General features: G+C 27.1%; 2 protein-coding genes across 2 annotated transcripts; both read right to left on the reverse strand.

The window, feature by feature from the left end:
* Positions 1 to 3,375: 3,375 nt before the first annotated feature.
* LOC114186170 (beta-glucosidase 13-like) lies at positions 3,376 to 8,841 on the reverse strand. The gene is made up of 13 exons (XM_028074196.2): positions 8,644 to 8,841; positions 7,919 to 7,988; positions 7,215 to 7,273; positions 6,990 to 7,065; positions 6,814 to 6,891; positions 6,583 to 6,670; positions 6,010 to 6,265; positions 5,178 to 5,293; positions 4,806 to 5,023; positions 4,672 to 4,703; positions 4,471 to 4,573; positions 3,743 to 3,851; positions 3,376 to 3,645 (listed from the first exon to the last, which is right to left on the reverse strand). The coding sequence occupies exons 1-13, from the start codon at positions 8,809 to 8,811 to the stop codon at positions 3,474 to 3,476; spliced, it is 1,545 nt and encodes a 514-aa protein (XP_027929997.1). The 5' UTR covers positions 8,812 to 8,841; the 3' UTR covers positions 3,376 to 3,473.
* A 3,392-nt stretch (positions 8,842 to 12,233) lies between these two features.
* On the reverse strand, positions 12,234 to 15,595 carry LOC114186172 (endo-1,3;1,4-beta-D-glucanase-like). The gene is made up of 7 exons (XM_028074199.2): positions 15,437 to 15,595; positions 14,467 to 14,488; positions 14,068 to 14,194; positions 13,354 to 13,444; positions 13,172 to 13,261; positions 12,903 to 13,003; positions 12,234 to 12,540 (listed from the first exon to the last, which is right to left on the reverse strand). The coding sequence occupies exons 1-7, from the start codon at positions 15,582 to 15,584 to the stop codon at positions 12,394 to 12,396; spliced, it is 726 nt and encodes a 241-aa protein (XP_027930000.1). The 5' UTR covers positions 15,585 to 15,595; the 3' UTR covers positions 12,234 to 12,393.
* Positions 15,596 to 19,268: the final 3,673 nt, after the last annotated feature.

The following is a 19,268-nucleotide window of genomic DNA, read 5'->3' on the forward strand; positions in this document are numbered from 1 at the left end:
AAATAAGAAATAAATTTTATTTTAAATGAATTATTTTATTGATTAGAAATGTAGAAAAATATAAATAATAAACTCTTTAATAATAGAAACAATGAATGATACAAAAATTCTTAAATAGACTAACTACAAATCTTGAACACTGTTAAACACTTGTGTAAAATAAATTGGATTAGTTCTTTGTTTAAATTTAAAATAAAGTATTCTTGAGAAAAGTGATTATTAATAAATAAATTTTGGAAAAAGAAAAGGCATTACTTATATTTAGTTTCAATTAATTATAAAAAATATTTTTCATAGAACTTTTGTTTTTGAAAACTACTTTCTTCACCAACTTATTTTTTATTTATTTTTTGGATAATTAAAAACAAAAAATAATATATTTTTTTTCTGGTTAAAAAGGTGATTAAATAAACTCAAACGAAACCGAAAGTTGGAATACAAATATTGATGATTGATTTTTTATAAACATTGTAGTTTTATGTAATTAAGTCTTATCTTGTGGCTAGCAATTATAACTTTTCACTGTAATTTTACAATTAATAAATCGGGTATCCGGTATCCGAAAAAGGTACATTTGATTTCTTAAATAATATTTCAAAATTAACTATTGTTAACTAAAAAATGTGGTTAAAATAGAAGATTCCATAAAATGTATTAGGTGAAGTTATTTCATAGAAATAGAGAAAGCATATGATGTTTTATATATAAACAATATTAAAAGAAATACTTTCCACTTGTTTTAATCCACAAAAGTAGGGTGAAGTAAGGCATGTAGTAAGTATATTTGATTATAGGGTACATAAATATAGCTAGATTGATAGAGAAAAAGAAACTTTGAGGCAAATTTATATTATGTCTATATATGCAAATATAATTAGAGATAAAAAATAATTTGTATATACAAATTTTTTTATGTAAAATTTATGATATATTAAATAGATATTTTAATGGTAATAAATATGAGTATTTATTTATCTGTTTATTGATGATATGGATATGAGTAAACATAGGTTGTAGACACTAATATTGTAGATAACACCTACAAAAGTTCATCAATTGTCATGAAAATTATCAAAATTCACACCAAGCACAACTCCAGCTTAATTCATACTAATTTAAGAATAACCCACATTGTCTTACAATATTGTTATACCATAAATTTTAATTTCAAAATAAAGCATTACACGGTATGTATTTACATAACAATTTAAAGAATTTGTGCTGTAAGTACATTTTAATTAAATTGACAAGGAGTGTATGTGAGAATTTCTTGTGATGATGTAGAAAGCAGACAAAACTAGAAGTTTGTTTTTTTTTTTAACCCTACAAAGTTATCCAAACATGTAAAAGTATTGGAGAAACAACTATTTTCTTCATGAGAAACTAAACCAAACACAGTAATACTAGTACATCAAGTTAGAAAAATTGGAGCATACATCAAGATCAACTTCATTTACAAAACAACTGAACAAATGTATTTGACTTTTTTTCAATTAGGCACATAGCAAGAGAAGAGAGAAGGAGAAAAGCAAGTGAATAACCATTACTATAGTACTATTTCTCAATCAAACACACGTCTTTATATGGACTTGTATTAGAATATTACATTTAAATAAAAACTATGGAAACAAAATGGTAAGAGGAACATTGAAAATGAAAGCAGGAACTATTACCTTGAGTTTCAAACAAGCAGGAAGAAGGTGAGAGGCACACTAAAAATCAGAGAGACGAAATTGAATTGAGACTAAACTGAAATAATGGGAATGAAATCAATATAGCTATGACGAAATTGAAGGCAGGACAACGGTATTCATTACCTGATTCCAGGAAGAACGATGAAATCGAAAGAGCAAACATCTTCCGAGTACAAGCAAAATCAGCATTTACCTTGAGCGAACACATTTTACCTTGATCGAAATCGGAAGATCAAATGTAGAGAGACGAAATCAAAGAGATGAAATCAGAAACAAAAATGATATCGAAAGCATGGAGATAAAAGGGAGGTACGCACTTTCCCTAAGCAAAAGTGAAGAGGAATGATTTGCTTTTCTTCCTATTAAGGAGACACACCGATAACGAGCAAAGGAATAACTATATAGCCAAATTAAAATTTTTTAAATTCATGAAGAAAAATAATAAAAGAATAAGGTGAAAATAATTTTACTAGGTTTTACCCCGATGATTAACAAAGGTTTCTAAAACCTCTCCTATGTCTTTTTTTCTACTAGAAGTTTTTTAACCCGAACTAGTAAACCTCCATTATAATTATTTATTTTTGTAGTATATATTACAATGCCTGTAATAATTATAAATAAATTTTATTTGAGTTTTTTTTTTTTTAAATTTAAGTAGTTAAAATAATTATTAATGAAAGAAATGTTAATTATTTGAGTTCATATATTTTTTATTTTTTATTTAAATCTATGAAATTGTAATTATTTTATAAGAAATAATTTTTTAAAATTTATATCTTAACACAGCTCAATTAAATTTATTATTTAAATTTGAATTAATATTTTATTTAATAATTTGATTAGAATTTTACTTAAAATTTAATGTTTTATTTAAATTTATATTTTAAGTATTTATTTTTAAATAATTTTATTTAAAATTTTAAGAAAATAAAATATGAAAACATTTAGTGTCCATAAATATAAAAAAGTGAATACTTTTCACAAAAACTCAACAAGTAACAAAACAAATTGTACTCGATCCAAAACTTTTTTCATCTTTACATGTATGATTCATCCCATATCTTTTATCGATAGAATTTTATTATTTAATGTTTTTAAATTCTAATTATAAGAATTTAAAATTTCATTGAAGTTGAAATTGTAAAATTAAATTGTTCAATACACCAATTCAAATATTAGAGTATTTTTATTGTTGGAAATTAATTACATTTGTATGTCATAAAGACACCCATAAGTAAGAAGGTAGAAATTACTGTATTTCGTTCATGATTTAAGCTGGTCATCAAATTTGTAATGACTCTAGTTGATACTAGTTTTTTTTTCCTCGCAAAATGGATATTAACAAGTTGGAAACATAACATTATGTTAAAAAAAATTAAATATTGTTCAAATCTATTAATTTAAATGTTATCAAATAAAAGAAATTTAAATGTTATTTTCAATTTTATAAATTAATTACTTTGTAATTAATTAATTTTTGTTAAAATCAAATTAAGGGTATTTTTATAACTTACTTTATTCTTCTTTTACCACATTAATTCAGTATTTTGCAACTTTTTTTCTCATTTTATTTATATTTTATTCACTTTCTCTCTATTTAAAAAACTTCACTTTCCACTCTCTTCGCATTTTTCATCCCTTTCCATCTTCATCTCAAATACCAGAAAGATAGAAAGGAAAATAATTAAAGAGTTGTAATTTTTGATTTGGAAAAGTGCAAAGCTATAATAAGTTGTACTTCATTACATCATTTAGTTGGAAGTGTAAGGCACATAAATTCTAATATTTTTCTAGAAAATTCTTGAACCATTTTGCCGAGAGTTTTTGATATCGCTTCAAGCCATTCTTGTAATCCACAAAGTTGATTCCAAATCTCAAAGTATAACCACTGTTCCATTCAAAGTTGTCGAGTAATGACCATGCAAAATATCCTTTTATATTCACGCCGTCCCTTGTAATGCAAATAAAATAAAATAAAATAAGATTTATAACTAAAATACTTTTCAAATATTAAAAAGAAAAAGGAACGAAGAAAAAGAAGCAATTACCTAATCGCTGAAAGAAGATAAAATAAATGACGATAGTGATAGTCTATCCTCAAAGTATCTAGAAGAGACTCTTCCAATGATAGCGTTGGATCATTGAACTCATCAACACCTACGTATAAAAAGTGTTATACATAACATAACGTGTAAGTAAAAGAAAAAAAAAATCATATCGATAACATAAAATAGACAATTAACGTCTATGATTTTACGTCTCATGCAAAAGAATCAGACATTAAAAATGACTGGTAACAAATTTTAAATAAATGATTAAATTTTTACATCTGATGCATTAGAATCAAAACATAAATATCACCAGTTGACTTCTGACTGCAGTCTCACGTAAATTTATGTCTGACGGCCTATGTCAGACATAAATTTACGTCTGACCATAGAGCATCAAACGTAAACGTTAAAATTACCACTTACAATTCTTTAATATAGTGTATAGATTTATTTTACATTAGGTTCTTCAAAGAAATTTAAAATACCAATTTGGTATCAATGAATCATAAACATCCTCATTAAAACCTAAAATACAAGTCAAATCTATGTAAATGATTAACATCATTTATAACTTAAAAACTTAAAATAATAAATATATAAGTCATTATATTTATCTATTATTCATTATTCATCTTATCTATTTTTATCCCATAATCATATTTTAAACTTATTTCAATCTCATAAAATTGACAGTAAAAAAATAAATATAAATTTAATGCAATTACCATTTTCAGTTATGTAAATTAATGGATTGTTGTACTTTTGTTTAATGTACAACAATAATTCTCTAATGCCTTTGGGATACACATACAACCAGCTTGAAGCAGCCTACAAATACAATAAATAAAAGTTACATATATAATTAATATAATAAAATAAGTTAATCACATGTAGCTAAGTAATTTAACATGGCAATGGACACGTACCGTTGGACCTATTGGAATCCCGTTCCGTTCAGCTACTCCCAAAAAACAAATATATCATCAAAATCAAAACACACCCGTGTGTGTAAAATATAGATATCAATGTACAGAAATAATAGATAAAACAAAAATCTTACTTGTAAGATTGGTATTGGCATCTGTGTTGTAATTAGGTTTGACATTACCTAACTTAGGTGCATGTGTAGCATAATTAGAGGTGTAATAGTTTAATCCAATAAAATCAAATGAACCATTCACGAGTTTCGTTTGTTGTTGGGAGAATTGTGGTAATCGATTACCGACAAGAGAACGCATGCTTTGTGGATATTTTCCTGATGTTAATGGTCCCACAAACCTAAGAAAATTGTACAAATGGAACTATTCAATTTGAGATTTTTGCTGTTGTTAATGAGTTAAGTGATTTATGTTTGTGACCATTATTACAAGTATACATTACAAAGCAAATAAGAATTCAAAATTGGAACTTTTAGATGAAATTATGTACTCACCATCCCAACATGAAATCTAGAGCTCGCTCAGAAGCAGTTTTATCTAATTTGGTATCAGACAATGGTTCAAACCAATTAGACACAAGGGTTATGCCTATCACTCCTTTTTGATATACCTGTGTAAAGAGTTTTCACGGTGTTAGTAATAATAGTAGAGATAAATAAAGTGCTTTGTTTATTTTTCCACTGAAATTAGGGATGTAGAAAAAATCTAAATCCGCAAGTATTTACGAATAAAATCCGCAACGGATAAGAAATGAATATTGTAAATGGATAACGGGTACGAGTATTTTTTTTATACCCGTATGTTAACGGAGTGAGTACGGGTATTATAGTATCCGTACCCGTGAATACATGTACCTGCTATAATTTAATTTAAATTAAAAAAAAACTAAAAAAATGATTAAAACATTAATACATAGAAATTGAATGGGTTATTTTTTATCAATTGATTTTAAAAAATCTTCGTTTCTTTGTAAATTGTCATCCAGCACTACTTAAATGAGTTATTTGCACTTTTTTTGAAATTTATAAATATTATTCATTCTATTTTTATTTGAATTTATAATTAAAATATATTTTTAAATATTAAAATTTTCTTTTGTAAATACCTGCAGGTACCCATGAATATCTATGGATATTAGAAAAATATACGGGTATTCGCATGGATACCCGTACGGATATGGATAGGGGTACATAATGAATATTTATCCAGGATAGAGTATGAGAGAGCTAATATCCGTATCTACCATCCTGTTGTTATCACTATTTGGAACTATGAGTAAATCTTAAAAATAAATGTAACAGTTATTGTGAAAGTTGTGTGATGAACCTGATATTTTTTTCTGTATACTTTGACAGTGGCTGCATGAGCAAGGAGAAGGTGATGTGAAACTAAATAAGGTTCTTTTCCAGAATCACCATGAACACATTTTGGATCTAACCATTTAGAACATCGATTTGGTGGCATCAGTCCAGTTGCATAGCCGAATGTACTATAAGTCCATGGTTCATTTATAGTGATCCAATATTTCACTCTGTCTCCAAACTCTTTAAAGCAAACTTCTGCGAAATCTTCGAAGTCATTTCTGAAAAATAATCGTATATTATGTTGCATGTTTGTATTGAGAAATAGTGGAAAAAGAGTGAAAGAAAAAATTACATATATAATAACTATCATTAATAAACTGATATCTATCCAATAGATATTTATTCATAAACAAATAAAAGTAAGGTAATTTTTAATAAAATCATTTTTAAAATAGCATATTAAAAGAAAAATTATTTAGAATAGATGGAATAATTGATTCTATAAGAAAATCCACATACACATCATGTAGTCATATATGTAAATATAATAATAGCAATAATTGGATTAATAATTATTAAATTTTGTATGACTTACATAATGCGTGGACTTAGGAAGCCACCGTACTCGTCTTCTAAAGTCTGGGGAAGATCCCAATGGAAGAGGGTGACAAATGGTTCAATACCTGTAATATTAATTAATTATTTACAAATATTAATATTAAATTAATTATGTGATTGTGATTGTTCACTTACTTGAAGAAAATATTAAAATACAAATTGATTAAAACAATATTATAAGAAAACACAGTACATATGGATTTTTTACCTTTAGCTAACAGTTCGTTGATGAGGTTGTTATAATATTTGACTCCTTCTTCGTTTATTCCTCCACTAAGCTTTCCTTCTGAATATTTATGAGAACATTTAAAATGGTTAACACTAAACATAACGCTAAAAATAATTAAGGGATAATAATTAAACAATCATCAATGTTTAACTTACTTGGAAGAATTCTTGGCCAAGAAATAGAGAATCTGTATGCATCCAAGTTCATGTATTTCATGATTTCAACGTCTTCCTAATAAAGTATAACAAATCGTAAGGGTAATTAAATATATAAAAAAAATGTAACTTAAAAACTATATTATATAATACTTCATTCCATTAATAGTTTTATCACAATGTCATATGTTTGACCTTTTAGATTGTCTGAAATTTGAATTTTACCTTATAGCGGTGATATTGATCATCGGCAACATCTCCATTGCTTCTATCTTGTATCAGTTCTGCAGAATTCCACATTTATTATTCAATTAATTCCATGATGCTTAAAATATATATAGTGGGTTTGAAAAAAATAACGAAACAAATATTACTTTATTTTTTATATACTAACTACAATTATTATGAATCATATTTTAATTAGAAAAGTATTTAAAAAATACAAAAAAAAAAATCAGAATCAAGTTTTTGGTTTCCTTGCAATTGTTTTTAATCATAATACTTAGTCACTGTATTGACTAAGTTAAAGACCATTTTATACACTAAAACTTATTAATTTTTAAAATAACTTTTATCGTGAACAAAAAATTATAATTAGTTTATGAATTAAACTTATAAAATTAATTATCAAAGTTGTGTCTACTTGTTATTATTAATTTTAAATTATCTTTTAATTTTAAATTAAAGACTAATTTAAATACTATTTTCTTGTTAACTAAAATCTTGATAGTTAATACTAGAGATTAATTTAGATTCTAATTTATAAATTAATTATAAACATCTCATCCTAAATGGAAATAATTTTTTCTCTTAAACAATTATAAAAAAAAAAAAAACTTATTTAAACCAAATATAGATCAAGAATAGAGAAAAAAAATTAAAATAGGAAAAAAATCAGTTTTACTAGAAAAATAGACCAAAAAAAAAACCTGGATGTTTATGGGTAAAAGTATCCCATACACTGGGTCCTTTGCCACCTTCCTTCGCCGCACCTTCATACTATATATATTCATGCATTCCAAAACAAAAAATCTATTAACAAATTGCTTTCACTACACATTGAATTTGATTAAAATATTAAAAACTAAATAAGTGAACATTTTTGTAACAACAGGAAAATAGCTCACATCTTTTTCTGGTTACTTTTTTTCTTTTAATTATTAATAATGAGTTTAAGTTTAAGATTACACAAGAATTACCTCTACTAATTATATCGTAAATTATATAAGTCCAACAGAAACAAGATGTAGAAACAACTAAAAAATTACTTCTCTTGCAGATTCAAGCACAAGATGTGAAAATTAGTAGCAGGTTCATCGTGAGTTTTGCATCAGTAACTCTTATTACTTGTATTGTTATTTGAGAGATTTTAACGAGAATTTGTCGTAAAAAACATACCAATTACAAACCAAGATCCGAATACACACTATATATGAAAACATGAACTCACAATATATCCAAGAAATTTTACTAGAATAGGTTCTAATCGGACTCTAATATCATATTAAAAATGGATTTTAAGTCTAATTCAACTTCACAAAACCGGCTTGTAAAGGAAAGATTACACTTCACTTATATATTGTGAATTGACCTTATCTCTTGTCGACGTGATAATTTCAAATGATAATAAAAGAAATTTTCAAATGTAATGTACCTGGTAAGCGGCGGAAGCTGTCCCGAAAACGAATCCTGGTGGAAAACTGGTTCGGTTGAGAGAAGAAACATCGAGAATAGGTGCAACAGGAACAGGTTGAGCAAGAGTAACCGATGCTAATGTTGTAACGATAGCAACAACGGTGAGAAAAAACGCATTGTATGCCATGTCAGGAGAAAAAGAATGAAGTGATGATTCTGTTTAATGCACGAATATATAGACTGCACTGCAGGCATGGCCGGATTTGGAAAACCGCGTATTATATTTTCAAACATGATTCTGTTTCTCCTGTCGTTTTCGCCGTCTCGTGAGATAAACACAAGCAAGAAAAACACCACCGTTTCTATTTCTTTATTACTCTTGCCATGTGTTTGCTTTGCCGTTGAACCAGTGTTCTACTTTGAATGTATTTAACTGTTCTTAATTAAATTTTATATCAACTATAGATAACTTCAAGTTACACTACTATATAAGTGGACGTTTTTAAATTTAAATCTATAAGATTTACGTATAAAATGAAATTTATATCCATTAATATACTCAAATTAATTAATGTGATATATATATATATATATATTTTGGTATAACTTTAAAAAAATATTCAATAATAAATAAGTAGAAGATCAATAATATAATTTTGTAATTTTAGGTTAAGAATTGTGTCGTATTATGTTATATGCATTTTATTAGTGTCAAATTTCTCCAATATCTGTTATGGGAAAAAACTAAGTATGCGAGTCAATATTTCATCTTAGTTATGACTCGAACGGGTATGAGATAAAATAGGTAAATAATTCTAAGGTTTAAGGGTTCATTGTGTCATGTATGGTTAAGATATTTGTGCTTGACATGAGTGTTCTAGAAATTCATACTTGAAGAATATATATGGTTTGGAATTTAATATGAATTGGAAGTCACACATTAAATAAAAGTGAATAAGATAAATCATAATATAAACTCATTTTCTTAATTTTGTTTTTCTAAAATGATATCTCGATTATTTATATAAACTTGTTTATCATTTATTGATATCAAATCTCTCAATATATTCATAAAAAAAAACTATCAAATAGCCTGTTAACAAAAATAACTCTAACATTTTACATTTTTTTATTGCATTAATATCGTAAAACTTTATACGATTATATAATTAAAATATAAGGTCACAATCCAAAAGATTATAGTTCTATTTATTTTAATTATAATAAACCATTTTCACTTTTTACACATATTATATACATCAAAAGTTATTGACCAATGCATGCACTTGTCCATGGGAGACGACGAGTCAAGATGAGTTAATGAATTAAAAATTTCAATTACATTGAAGTGTCGTGTTTTGCTACCCTTAAAATAAAATAAAAAAAATTGTACTCAATAATTGAAGTGTCATTTAATTACAATTTATCACTTAAATAATCTTAGTAAACAGTAAAGATACAAAATATTGAAGACGAGACAATTTTTTAATTAAGAATTATAAGCAAAATCTTCGTATTTATGACGAGAGGAGAAATTTTTTTAAACCAATAAATGATTAGTTGCTTGCTATGATGCACCGATACGTAATACTTCAACTTGGGTCACGTATCCTTATCCGATACTTTAAGATATTTTAATAATACTTATTAATGAAGTATTTACTTTATAAAGTCGTAATACACTACAATAAATTTTTTGAATAGTGAATAATTTTAGTGACAAAAAATAATTAGTCATTATATAGTAACCAAATTGACAACTAAAATAGTTCCAAAAAATTATAATTAGTTTTTAAATTGATAATTAAAATAATTTCAATTATGAATTGGTTTTTAAATTGTTCACTAACATTAGCTACCAAGTTTTGGTTACTAAAATAATTGGTTTCTAATTAGAAATTTTGGATTCACACATTACCAATCATATATTTATTACATTTGTAAGAATTATTGTACATTTTTCAATATTCATATATCACATATCTATCACATATCGTATCCTATTATTTTGAAAATAAACGTATCGACGTATCGGATACGTATCGTATCCGATACACATATCGTATCTGTGCATCATAGGTTGCTTGCAAAGGAGTTAGAATAATTAAGCGCGAAAAAGACCACCATTATTTGATAAGACTTACTCAAGAAGTTTGACTTGCCATGGATATTTCATCGGAATTACTTTCCATAATCCTGCAATCGAATTTTGTTAAATTTTTCTTATTTACATTACATAGATGAGAAGATTTGATTTAATCGAAGAATATTCTTGCAGGAGTGAAAGTATCCTACAAAGATTTTACAATAAGTTCTCTACCCTTCAAAACTTTGCTAAACAAATATTGTAAAAGACACTTTAATAGTCAAATCATGAACTTGTTAATTAGTCTTGTAATATAATCTTAAGTATTTTTAATTAGTCAAATTTTGCCTTTACTCTCACGGCCGACATATATAATATAATGTTGATTGAGGAGATGTCGACCTTCTAAACATAATTTTGAGATGATATCATATGATAAGTAATATAAATCGATATTAGAAAATATAGATCAACAGAGATTTAAAGTGTGCACAAATATTTGGTAAATGTATGTTATCACGAAGCTTCTTTTACTTCCTAAAGTTTTTTACTTCTTTGTGGTTCCTGTTTTGTATGACATTTGGACACTATTTATTTTTTTGTCAAAAAAAATATTAGGTGCAATGTGGTAATATTTTTTATTTCAACTTTTCTTGAAGAAAAAGAACCACAATATGTTTTCTGTCTTCAACTAAATGAATAGGTAAGACTTTGATATTAAAGTTTTTTATACTTTGTTTGAGCTGTTTAACTTTGCAGTATTTTTACTATGTTAGTTTTTTTTTTTTTGCATATAAAGTTATTCATACTTAATTTAAAGTTTTTTAAATACTCCGGATAGTCTGACGTCAAACAAATTTCTGATAGATTTAACCAACTTACAATGACATTGTCTTCATAAATAATTTGTAAAATATAAATTATACATAAACATTTTATTGTTAGATTTAACTTTTCCATTTAGTAATAAGTACATTTTAAAGCCATAATTAGTATAAAATACAAAAATCACAATGCACAGAGTAATAAATATACATATCAAAACTCATTCAGTACATTAAAGGGAATAAGAAACAAATTCATTTATACAAAAGTTTGCATTAAACACTAATAAAAAATAATCACAATATTAAATTATTTATAATTCATTCAAAACAATCACATATATGCATATTCTTTATTTATTTTAACTGTATCTTCAAATAGTTTCTAAAATATTAAATAAATTCAGCAGAGAAATCAGACTTAATATATATACATATCAAAATACTCTCTCATACTAATATTTATATATTTCTTTATCAATTTGATAAAATCATTTTAATAAAAAAATAACATATATGTTAAAAAGACAGCCTATTCAATATTCTTACGAATAATCAAAATATTTGATGTATAAAATAATATTTTTTACTTTTATTAATTAAAAAAAAGTAAAAGATATACACTAGTTAGATCTAAAACAATATACCACACCCTTAATAAATTTGGAAATAAACTTTAAATTGGGCATTTAAAAAGTGGGTTCTGTCAAATATTTTAATGGTTATTAAATCTGTGACACTCTTACATTTGTCCTGATACAATTTATTTGTTTCATCATAAACACAACATGGCATGAGAAGCTCCTCTTCTTCATCATCCAACCAGACACAATGATGAAACATCACATGACAACATTTCTCAGTTCTTCTTAAGATGTTTATCAAACCAATTTATCATGGTTTGATGGGCCTCCCCTGCAGCCTCCACAGCTTTTGGATCATTAGGATCGTACCTCACAGTCCAACCGTGTGAGACGTTAGGAAATATCTTCACATAACTATCAATCTGCACAAAACAAAACAAAAATCAGCACACAACTCATAAAGTGCACAGATATTTCACTGAATATGTCCATTAATGGCCATACAAAATAAACTACAAATATTGGATAACTAAAAGTTGTTGGAAATCAACATTGACTAGAGATAAAATATAATTTTAAAATATATAAGTGAAGTGCAAACCTCACCTTACAAGTGAATTTTGTAAGGTTAAGTTAGGCTTAAAACTTCTAACATAATATCAGAACCATATTAAAACCTATCCTAGTATCAGGAGGTGTATTGAAAATTTCACATCAACTAAAGATAAGATAATACAAGTCGATTTTGTATTAGGCTTAAAACCCATTATAAGTTTCATTGTACCTCTGGTTTAGCATTTAAGACTTGTTGAAATTGATTTATAAGCTTTGGAGGAGAGATAGTGTCATGCTCAGCTCCAAGTATAGCAATTGGAACTTCAACGCCTGAAAAATATCAAATAACTGCTTTTCAGAATTCTATCTTTATTCAACCATAAACAAATGGTAAATGAAAGACGGCACAAAAAGAGATTTACAAGAAAATAGAAGCACTATAACAAGTTGAATTCACAAAAAAGTTGAAGTTATTGTGATCTGAATGAGAATTCATACCACGGATGTCATCCACAGTCAAAAATGATGGATGTAATATCACAGAAGCTTGAACAAGTTTGGCTTTTCCAAGGTCAGTTAAAGTCCTAGCTGATAGAATCAGAAAAACACATTACAGATTTATACTTAAGGTGACCTGAAATTGCAGAGTACACATTACTAATATAGTGGAAGCCACTTACCACCCCAACAGAAACCAGCAACTCCAACAGCAGAAGCACCTTTTCTTTTCAAGGCTTCAATAATAGGTTTTGCAGTTTCAATACCTTTTGCCTGCACATTTAATAGCCAGGGTCAGAACATTTCTTTCAAATCTGGATTCTGTGTGCACGCATATTTTTTTCTGTTCTCTCTTTAAAATATTTTGGTAGTTACTAATTTTAAAATATATTAAAAAAAAAATTAAAGTAGCAATGTAATATATTTTTAATTTTCAATAGATCACTCTGTCAAAAAATCTAATAAAGAATCTGAATTATTTTTTTAAGGTTTAATATTTTTTGTCCTTCAACTTTTAATGAAAATTGAAATTAGTCTTTCTAAAAAACCTTGAAATCGATATAGTCTTACAATTCTGTAAACTCGTGGATTTAGTCCTTTCAAATAAATTTCTTTTATGTTTATTTGATATTTCAAACACATTTCATTATAGTATTTTAGTTTGTTTACACTATTTGACATTTTTTTTCTTCAATATTAGATGAAAAATGCGTTTAAAACATCAAATAAATTTAAAAAATATTGATTTAAAAAACTAAATTTATATATTTTTAAATATAAGAGACTGAAATGGTTTAAAATTTTCAAAAAAGACTAATTCTAATTTTTAATAAAAGTTGAATGAATAAAAATATTTAACTTGATGAAGAAACAATTATCATAAACTAAGAACTAACCGAGTCATGATCTTTGAACCAGGGATCGAAAGGCCTGCTCACATTCCCATCATTGTAGGGTTCTCCATGGAAGAAGTCAGGAACCGCCACAAAATACCCATGTTGTGCAACCTTGTCTGCAACTTTCCTATGCAACATAACAATTCAAATAGTTTCATCATGTAAAAATACTTCAGAAGTATCTTTTGTAATTTAATTTACTCAAACCATAATGTACATTAATTTACCCAAAAAATGTTTGTTATTAAACTATTTTAAGAATTCAATTGATTTTATGCCCTGTTGCCTCCATAGAAATAGTATTTGCTTACAAAGGAAGACATGATATATAGCCTCATACCAGAGAATAAGCATAGAGAGGTAAACTCAGTAAATTAATAGTCGTTGAAAGTAACATACCTTAAAAGTGGCGGTTTAAATCCTACAAGACAAAATGAACATGTGAAGAAATTAGTTAAAGATAATATAACTGTCGGCAGAGGCAAACAAATAGATACACCCAAACAAGGAATTAACAATGTCATGGAAAAAGCTAGACTAAACTGAATTAATTAAACACAAAAATTAAAGCATCGTCATCTTCTACTCTTAGCAAGAAACAGAACTCAGTTACGTTACAAATAGAAACATTATTTCTATTTGTAAACCAATGAAGGAATGAATCAGAAGAAGAACAAGTCACTGGTTTCAGAGGTTGGAATCTTTGGAAGTAGGAATGTACTTAGTCTTGAGAGATTTTTACCACAGGAAGGTTTTATATTAAAAGGTGTAGCATGCGAGAGGAATAGAGCATTCGTGAGTTAGGAAGAACAATATGATATTTGTAAAGGGATATCTATGTTTTATTACCTAGACTTTATGGTCTAGAGTGTTTTTTTTTTGTGTTGCAGATGTAGTGTTCAGTTTCTACTAAGGAAGAATCGCATATAGATACTTTTCATGGACGCAACATATTCATGCCAAAGTCATTAAGGAAGTTGTTGTAGGTGTTTAAAAAGATTGATAGCTCTATATAGGCATGTATGCGGAGGCAGATTTTGTGAAGTGAACTTTTACTGGAGAATTTATGTTCTGCTCTAGTATCTTAGTTGTTCAATGTGTTGTATTCTCCTCTTGGTAGATTGTCTAATTATATACTATAGTTTGGGATAGTTTTGTAGACTTATTGGTTAAATACAAACTTTAAGGTCTTTCATTTACATTTCATATGTATTTTGGTAATCTTGTAAGTATGTGTATATAAAGGTTAGAGTATCTCAAATACTCTATTATATAAGTATACACATTTTTGACAAAAAAAAACAACAAAACAAGAAACAGAAGCCAGTAATAATGTTTGGTGATATGTTTGGAAGAAAGAATAGCATACCATAAATATCAGAAATAAAAACAATGGCAAGAATGGCGAGACGAGAACCAGTGACATAGGTGTTAACACCAGCGATATCGGTAACATAACCAACACCACCTGAGACATTGAGAATGGGATGGTTTGAAATGCATTCACTTCCCACCATTGTTGTCTCTCTCTTTTCTGCTATACTCACATTCCTAACTCCATTTCACCTTATATGCATCACTGATGCAGGGTTTCAATGGTCATTACAATCAAACTTTTGAATTGCTTCATTACTATTATGTGGATAACTGGTGTTGACCACTTAAAAAAACAAAATTTGAGGTTTGTAACATGCAGTAACATAAAAGCCGTTACTAAATTGTGCTATGTTGATAATATCTGTCAACCATATATACACGGTTTAAGTGTTGTTTAAAGTATTTTTCTTACATCTCTCATAAAAGTTTCTTAAATATTTATTGTGACTGTTACTTCATTTTTAAGAAATGATATTATAATGATAACGTATTTTAACAAATACTAAAAAACTTCAATTTTTTTTTATTTAATTACGTTAAAAAATTATTTAGACATTTGTTTATTTTGTTGAAATTTTTTTTATTTATAAATTTATAAAATGTTATCTTTGTCGGTTTTCAATCACAATAAATTAAAAATTAAGTAAATAATAAATATAATAATTAATGTTATTTTGAACATTGAAATAATCTTATCAAGAACAATGTTTGAAAAGTCTAAGACATGCATAGTAGTATTAATTTCCTCAGTATATTATAGGTATAATTACTGATTTGGTATCCCACTTTTTGGTTAAGTTCAATTTGGTACCCATATATTTTGGTTTGTTTAATTTAGTATCCCAATTATCTAAAGAGATTCAATTTGGTTCAATGCGAGAGTTCACTCAGTTTTTGAACCTTTGCCACTGTTCGAGCCTCGCCTAGGCGAGACCGACTCGCCTAAGCGGGATGACTTCTTGCCTGGGCTAGAATGTCTAGCTTAAGCGAGAGTCACTATAGTGGGGCACCTCAGCTTCTGTTTTAGAGAGTAAAATGATATGTTCTAATGTGGTTTTGTGCAAAGAAGTTCTTATATGCTTGAATTGTCAATTATTAATGTATTGTGTGATGAAATTGGATGAATATGAGTTATACAGAGTGGTGGCTAGAATAGAATTTCAAGGGAAATTCATGTGAACTTGTTAGTGTGTGTAAGGACGTGTGAAATCCATATTGGTTGGTATCCTGAAACTCCAATAATCATTCACGCTCAGATAAAGTAGAATGGATTATGTCGTGAGGAGTAGCAGGAGGTCCTAGTCTTTGGACTTGATCCAATCCTAGACGCGAAGGGGACTTACCCTGGAAACGGTCGGGTGATAACTCCTTGTATCCAGACTCTGCAGAGTCTGGGAACCGTTACAGGTGCAAGCTACCAAGAGCTCCAATGTCGCTTACACAATCCGGATATCGAGTCTAGAATTTATACTATTGAACTATGTGTTATGAATGATGTTATGTTGTGAATTGTATTATTTTCTCTTATTTCAGTTAGCTCACCCTTTTGTTTATGTTTGTTTGTCCTTGTGTGTTCTCCTTTGCAATGATCACCTACGGTTGGTGTGAGCATAGCCGAATCCAAATGATGATGCCCCCCCTTCTGAGCAGGAATTGATCCTTACTCACTACTGTGGTAGTTTTGGGCCAAATTTTGTGAAGTTTAACTTGATGAGTAGTTTAGGCATTTTATACATCTACTCTTGCCTTCTAGGATTTTTTTTATGACAAATTTTGAATGACTGTACCAGTAGTATATACTTATGTGTATATAACTGTTATTTCTACTATCTGCTATGCTTAATCATAATATAATGTTTTATTTGATAGCATGAAAAATTATTAAATGGGATGTTACATTTCTTATATCTCTAAGGTATCTTTCATTTTATCATGTCCTTACTTCCCTTAATTATACATTTATTTTTATTTTCTGCGATTTCTTTCAATAGTCTCTCTAATTGTTTATAAGACACACATTTGTTAATTTTTTAATATTTTTATTTATTGTTTATTTTCATCATGTAGAATACTATTTTGATATATTTTATCTAATTATTTTATATTTTCTAACTCATTATCAATCATATTGTAGTTTTTCAGTATAATTGTATAAATAACTTTTATTTACTACAATATAAAAATTTAATGTAACTATCATGATTTTTTTTATCACCATCCAACATATATCGGAGTTGAGAAGATACAATATCTATGTTAAAGTTTTATTATTATATTTCTTATTTATTTTTTGCGTCATTTTGATCAAGTGATGTATTATAAAGAGATTCATTAGAATTTAAAAAATTGAAGTAAACAAACATTTAAAATATATTTTAATATGAATATTTTTTTTCCTTTTATAATTTTTTTAAAAATAATTTTAAATTTTATCAACTAGGTTTCATATTTGCAAATTTAATAAATATTTTAATTCTCATAAAATTTTATTTGCTATTTTAATCTAAAATGTAAACAATTATAACTAAATAGCTAAAACCGATAAAAAAAATAAGTACTTAAATTTTTTGTAACTAATATTAAAAATTAATTTAAATTTTAATTTACAAATTAATTATAACTTTTTATTAGTAATAAAGAATATTTTGAATGAAAATAGTTTTTAATTTATAAAACGGAGTCTAACATAATCAATATAATAACTATTTGTTTTGGTGTCTAAATTTGATTCCTATTTAATATATATTTTTTATTACTTCCTATTATGTTGCTTAGCCTTTGTCCTATGTAGCACCTAGAGTCTGAATGAAAGACGCCATGGACAACAAAGATTTAAAAACGTGCACAAATATTTGGTAAATGTATGTTATCACGAAGCTTCTTTTACTTCCTAAAGTTTTCTGAAATTTCTATTTGTTGATTTGGAGATTATAAGGTAAATCTATTTGTAATCTACGGCTCCATCAAATCTATTTGCTTTCTTTCATTTTATCAAAACTTTAAAAGCATACAATTCTCATGGGTCTTTGGGGTTTACGAAAGGAATGAATATGGTAACGAGCGTGATTCGATTGTAGTTAGAAAAATTAACATCACTTGAATAAAATTGAAAATTTTATTAATGGAAAAATTTTATAATTTTGCTTTGAAAGCGATCTATGTTATGTTTGAAGTTCAATGAATCAGAACAAAAATTTGCCCAAGACCATTTGTACCTTTTAATACAAAATAAATTTGAGTATAAGCTTGCAAATTGAAAACCAAACGCACACAAAATTGTTGTATTTCAACCAACATTGTTATGGTTTTCATTCCTGTAACATTTTAGGATTGAAAATTTGTTGAGGTTAAATGAGTTAATATTTAGGTTAAAATATACTTTTAGTCCTTATGGTCGTTCAGTTTTTGTTATTCTAATTTTAATATTGTTTTTTTAATCAGGTTTCAATTTTCGTTAATTTTGTTCAATTTGATATTTTTTATTAACACAGTCTAAATAATTAACACAGTTTCCGTGGGTATTGCCCGAACCCGTCCCATTTTGACGGAAAATTCTCGCATTAACTGTGGGCATGGGTATGGGTATGGAGAATCCCCGACTTTTTCAATTGGGTATGAGGATGAGTATCGGGATGTACATATCTTCACCATAATACTCGTCCCCGTTTAAATTATTAAAATATTCACAATTAATTAAGTAATCATATATATATATAATTATTTTTTATTTCTTCTAATTAGTTGGTTTGTCATGAAACTCATTCGCAACTCAATTATATTTTCCATCTTATCATAACCTCATAACCTTTATGTAATTATGTTAA

Source organism: Vigna unguiculata, chromosome 5 (assembly GCF_037176805.1).
Source record: "Vigna unguiculata cultivar grain cowpea cultivar isolate G323 ecotype 2 chromosome 5, ASM3717680v1, whole genome shotgun sequence".
Classification (NCBI taxonomy): Eukaryota; Viridiplantae; Streptophyta; class Magnoliopsida; order Fabales; family Fabaceae; genus Vigna; species Vigna unguiculata.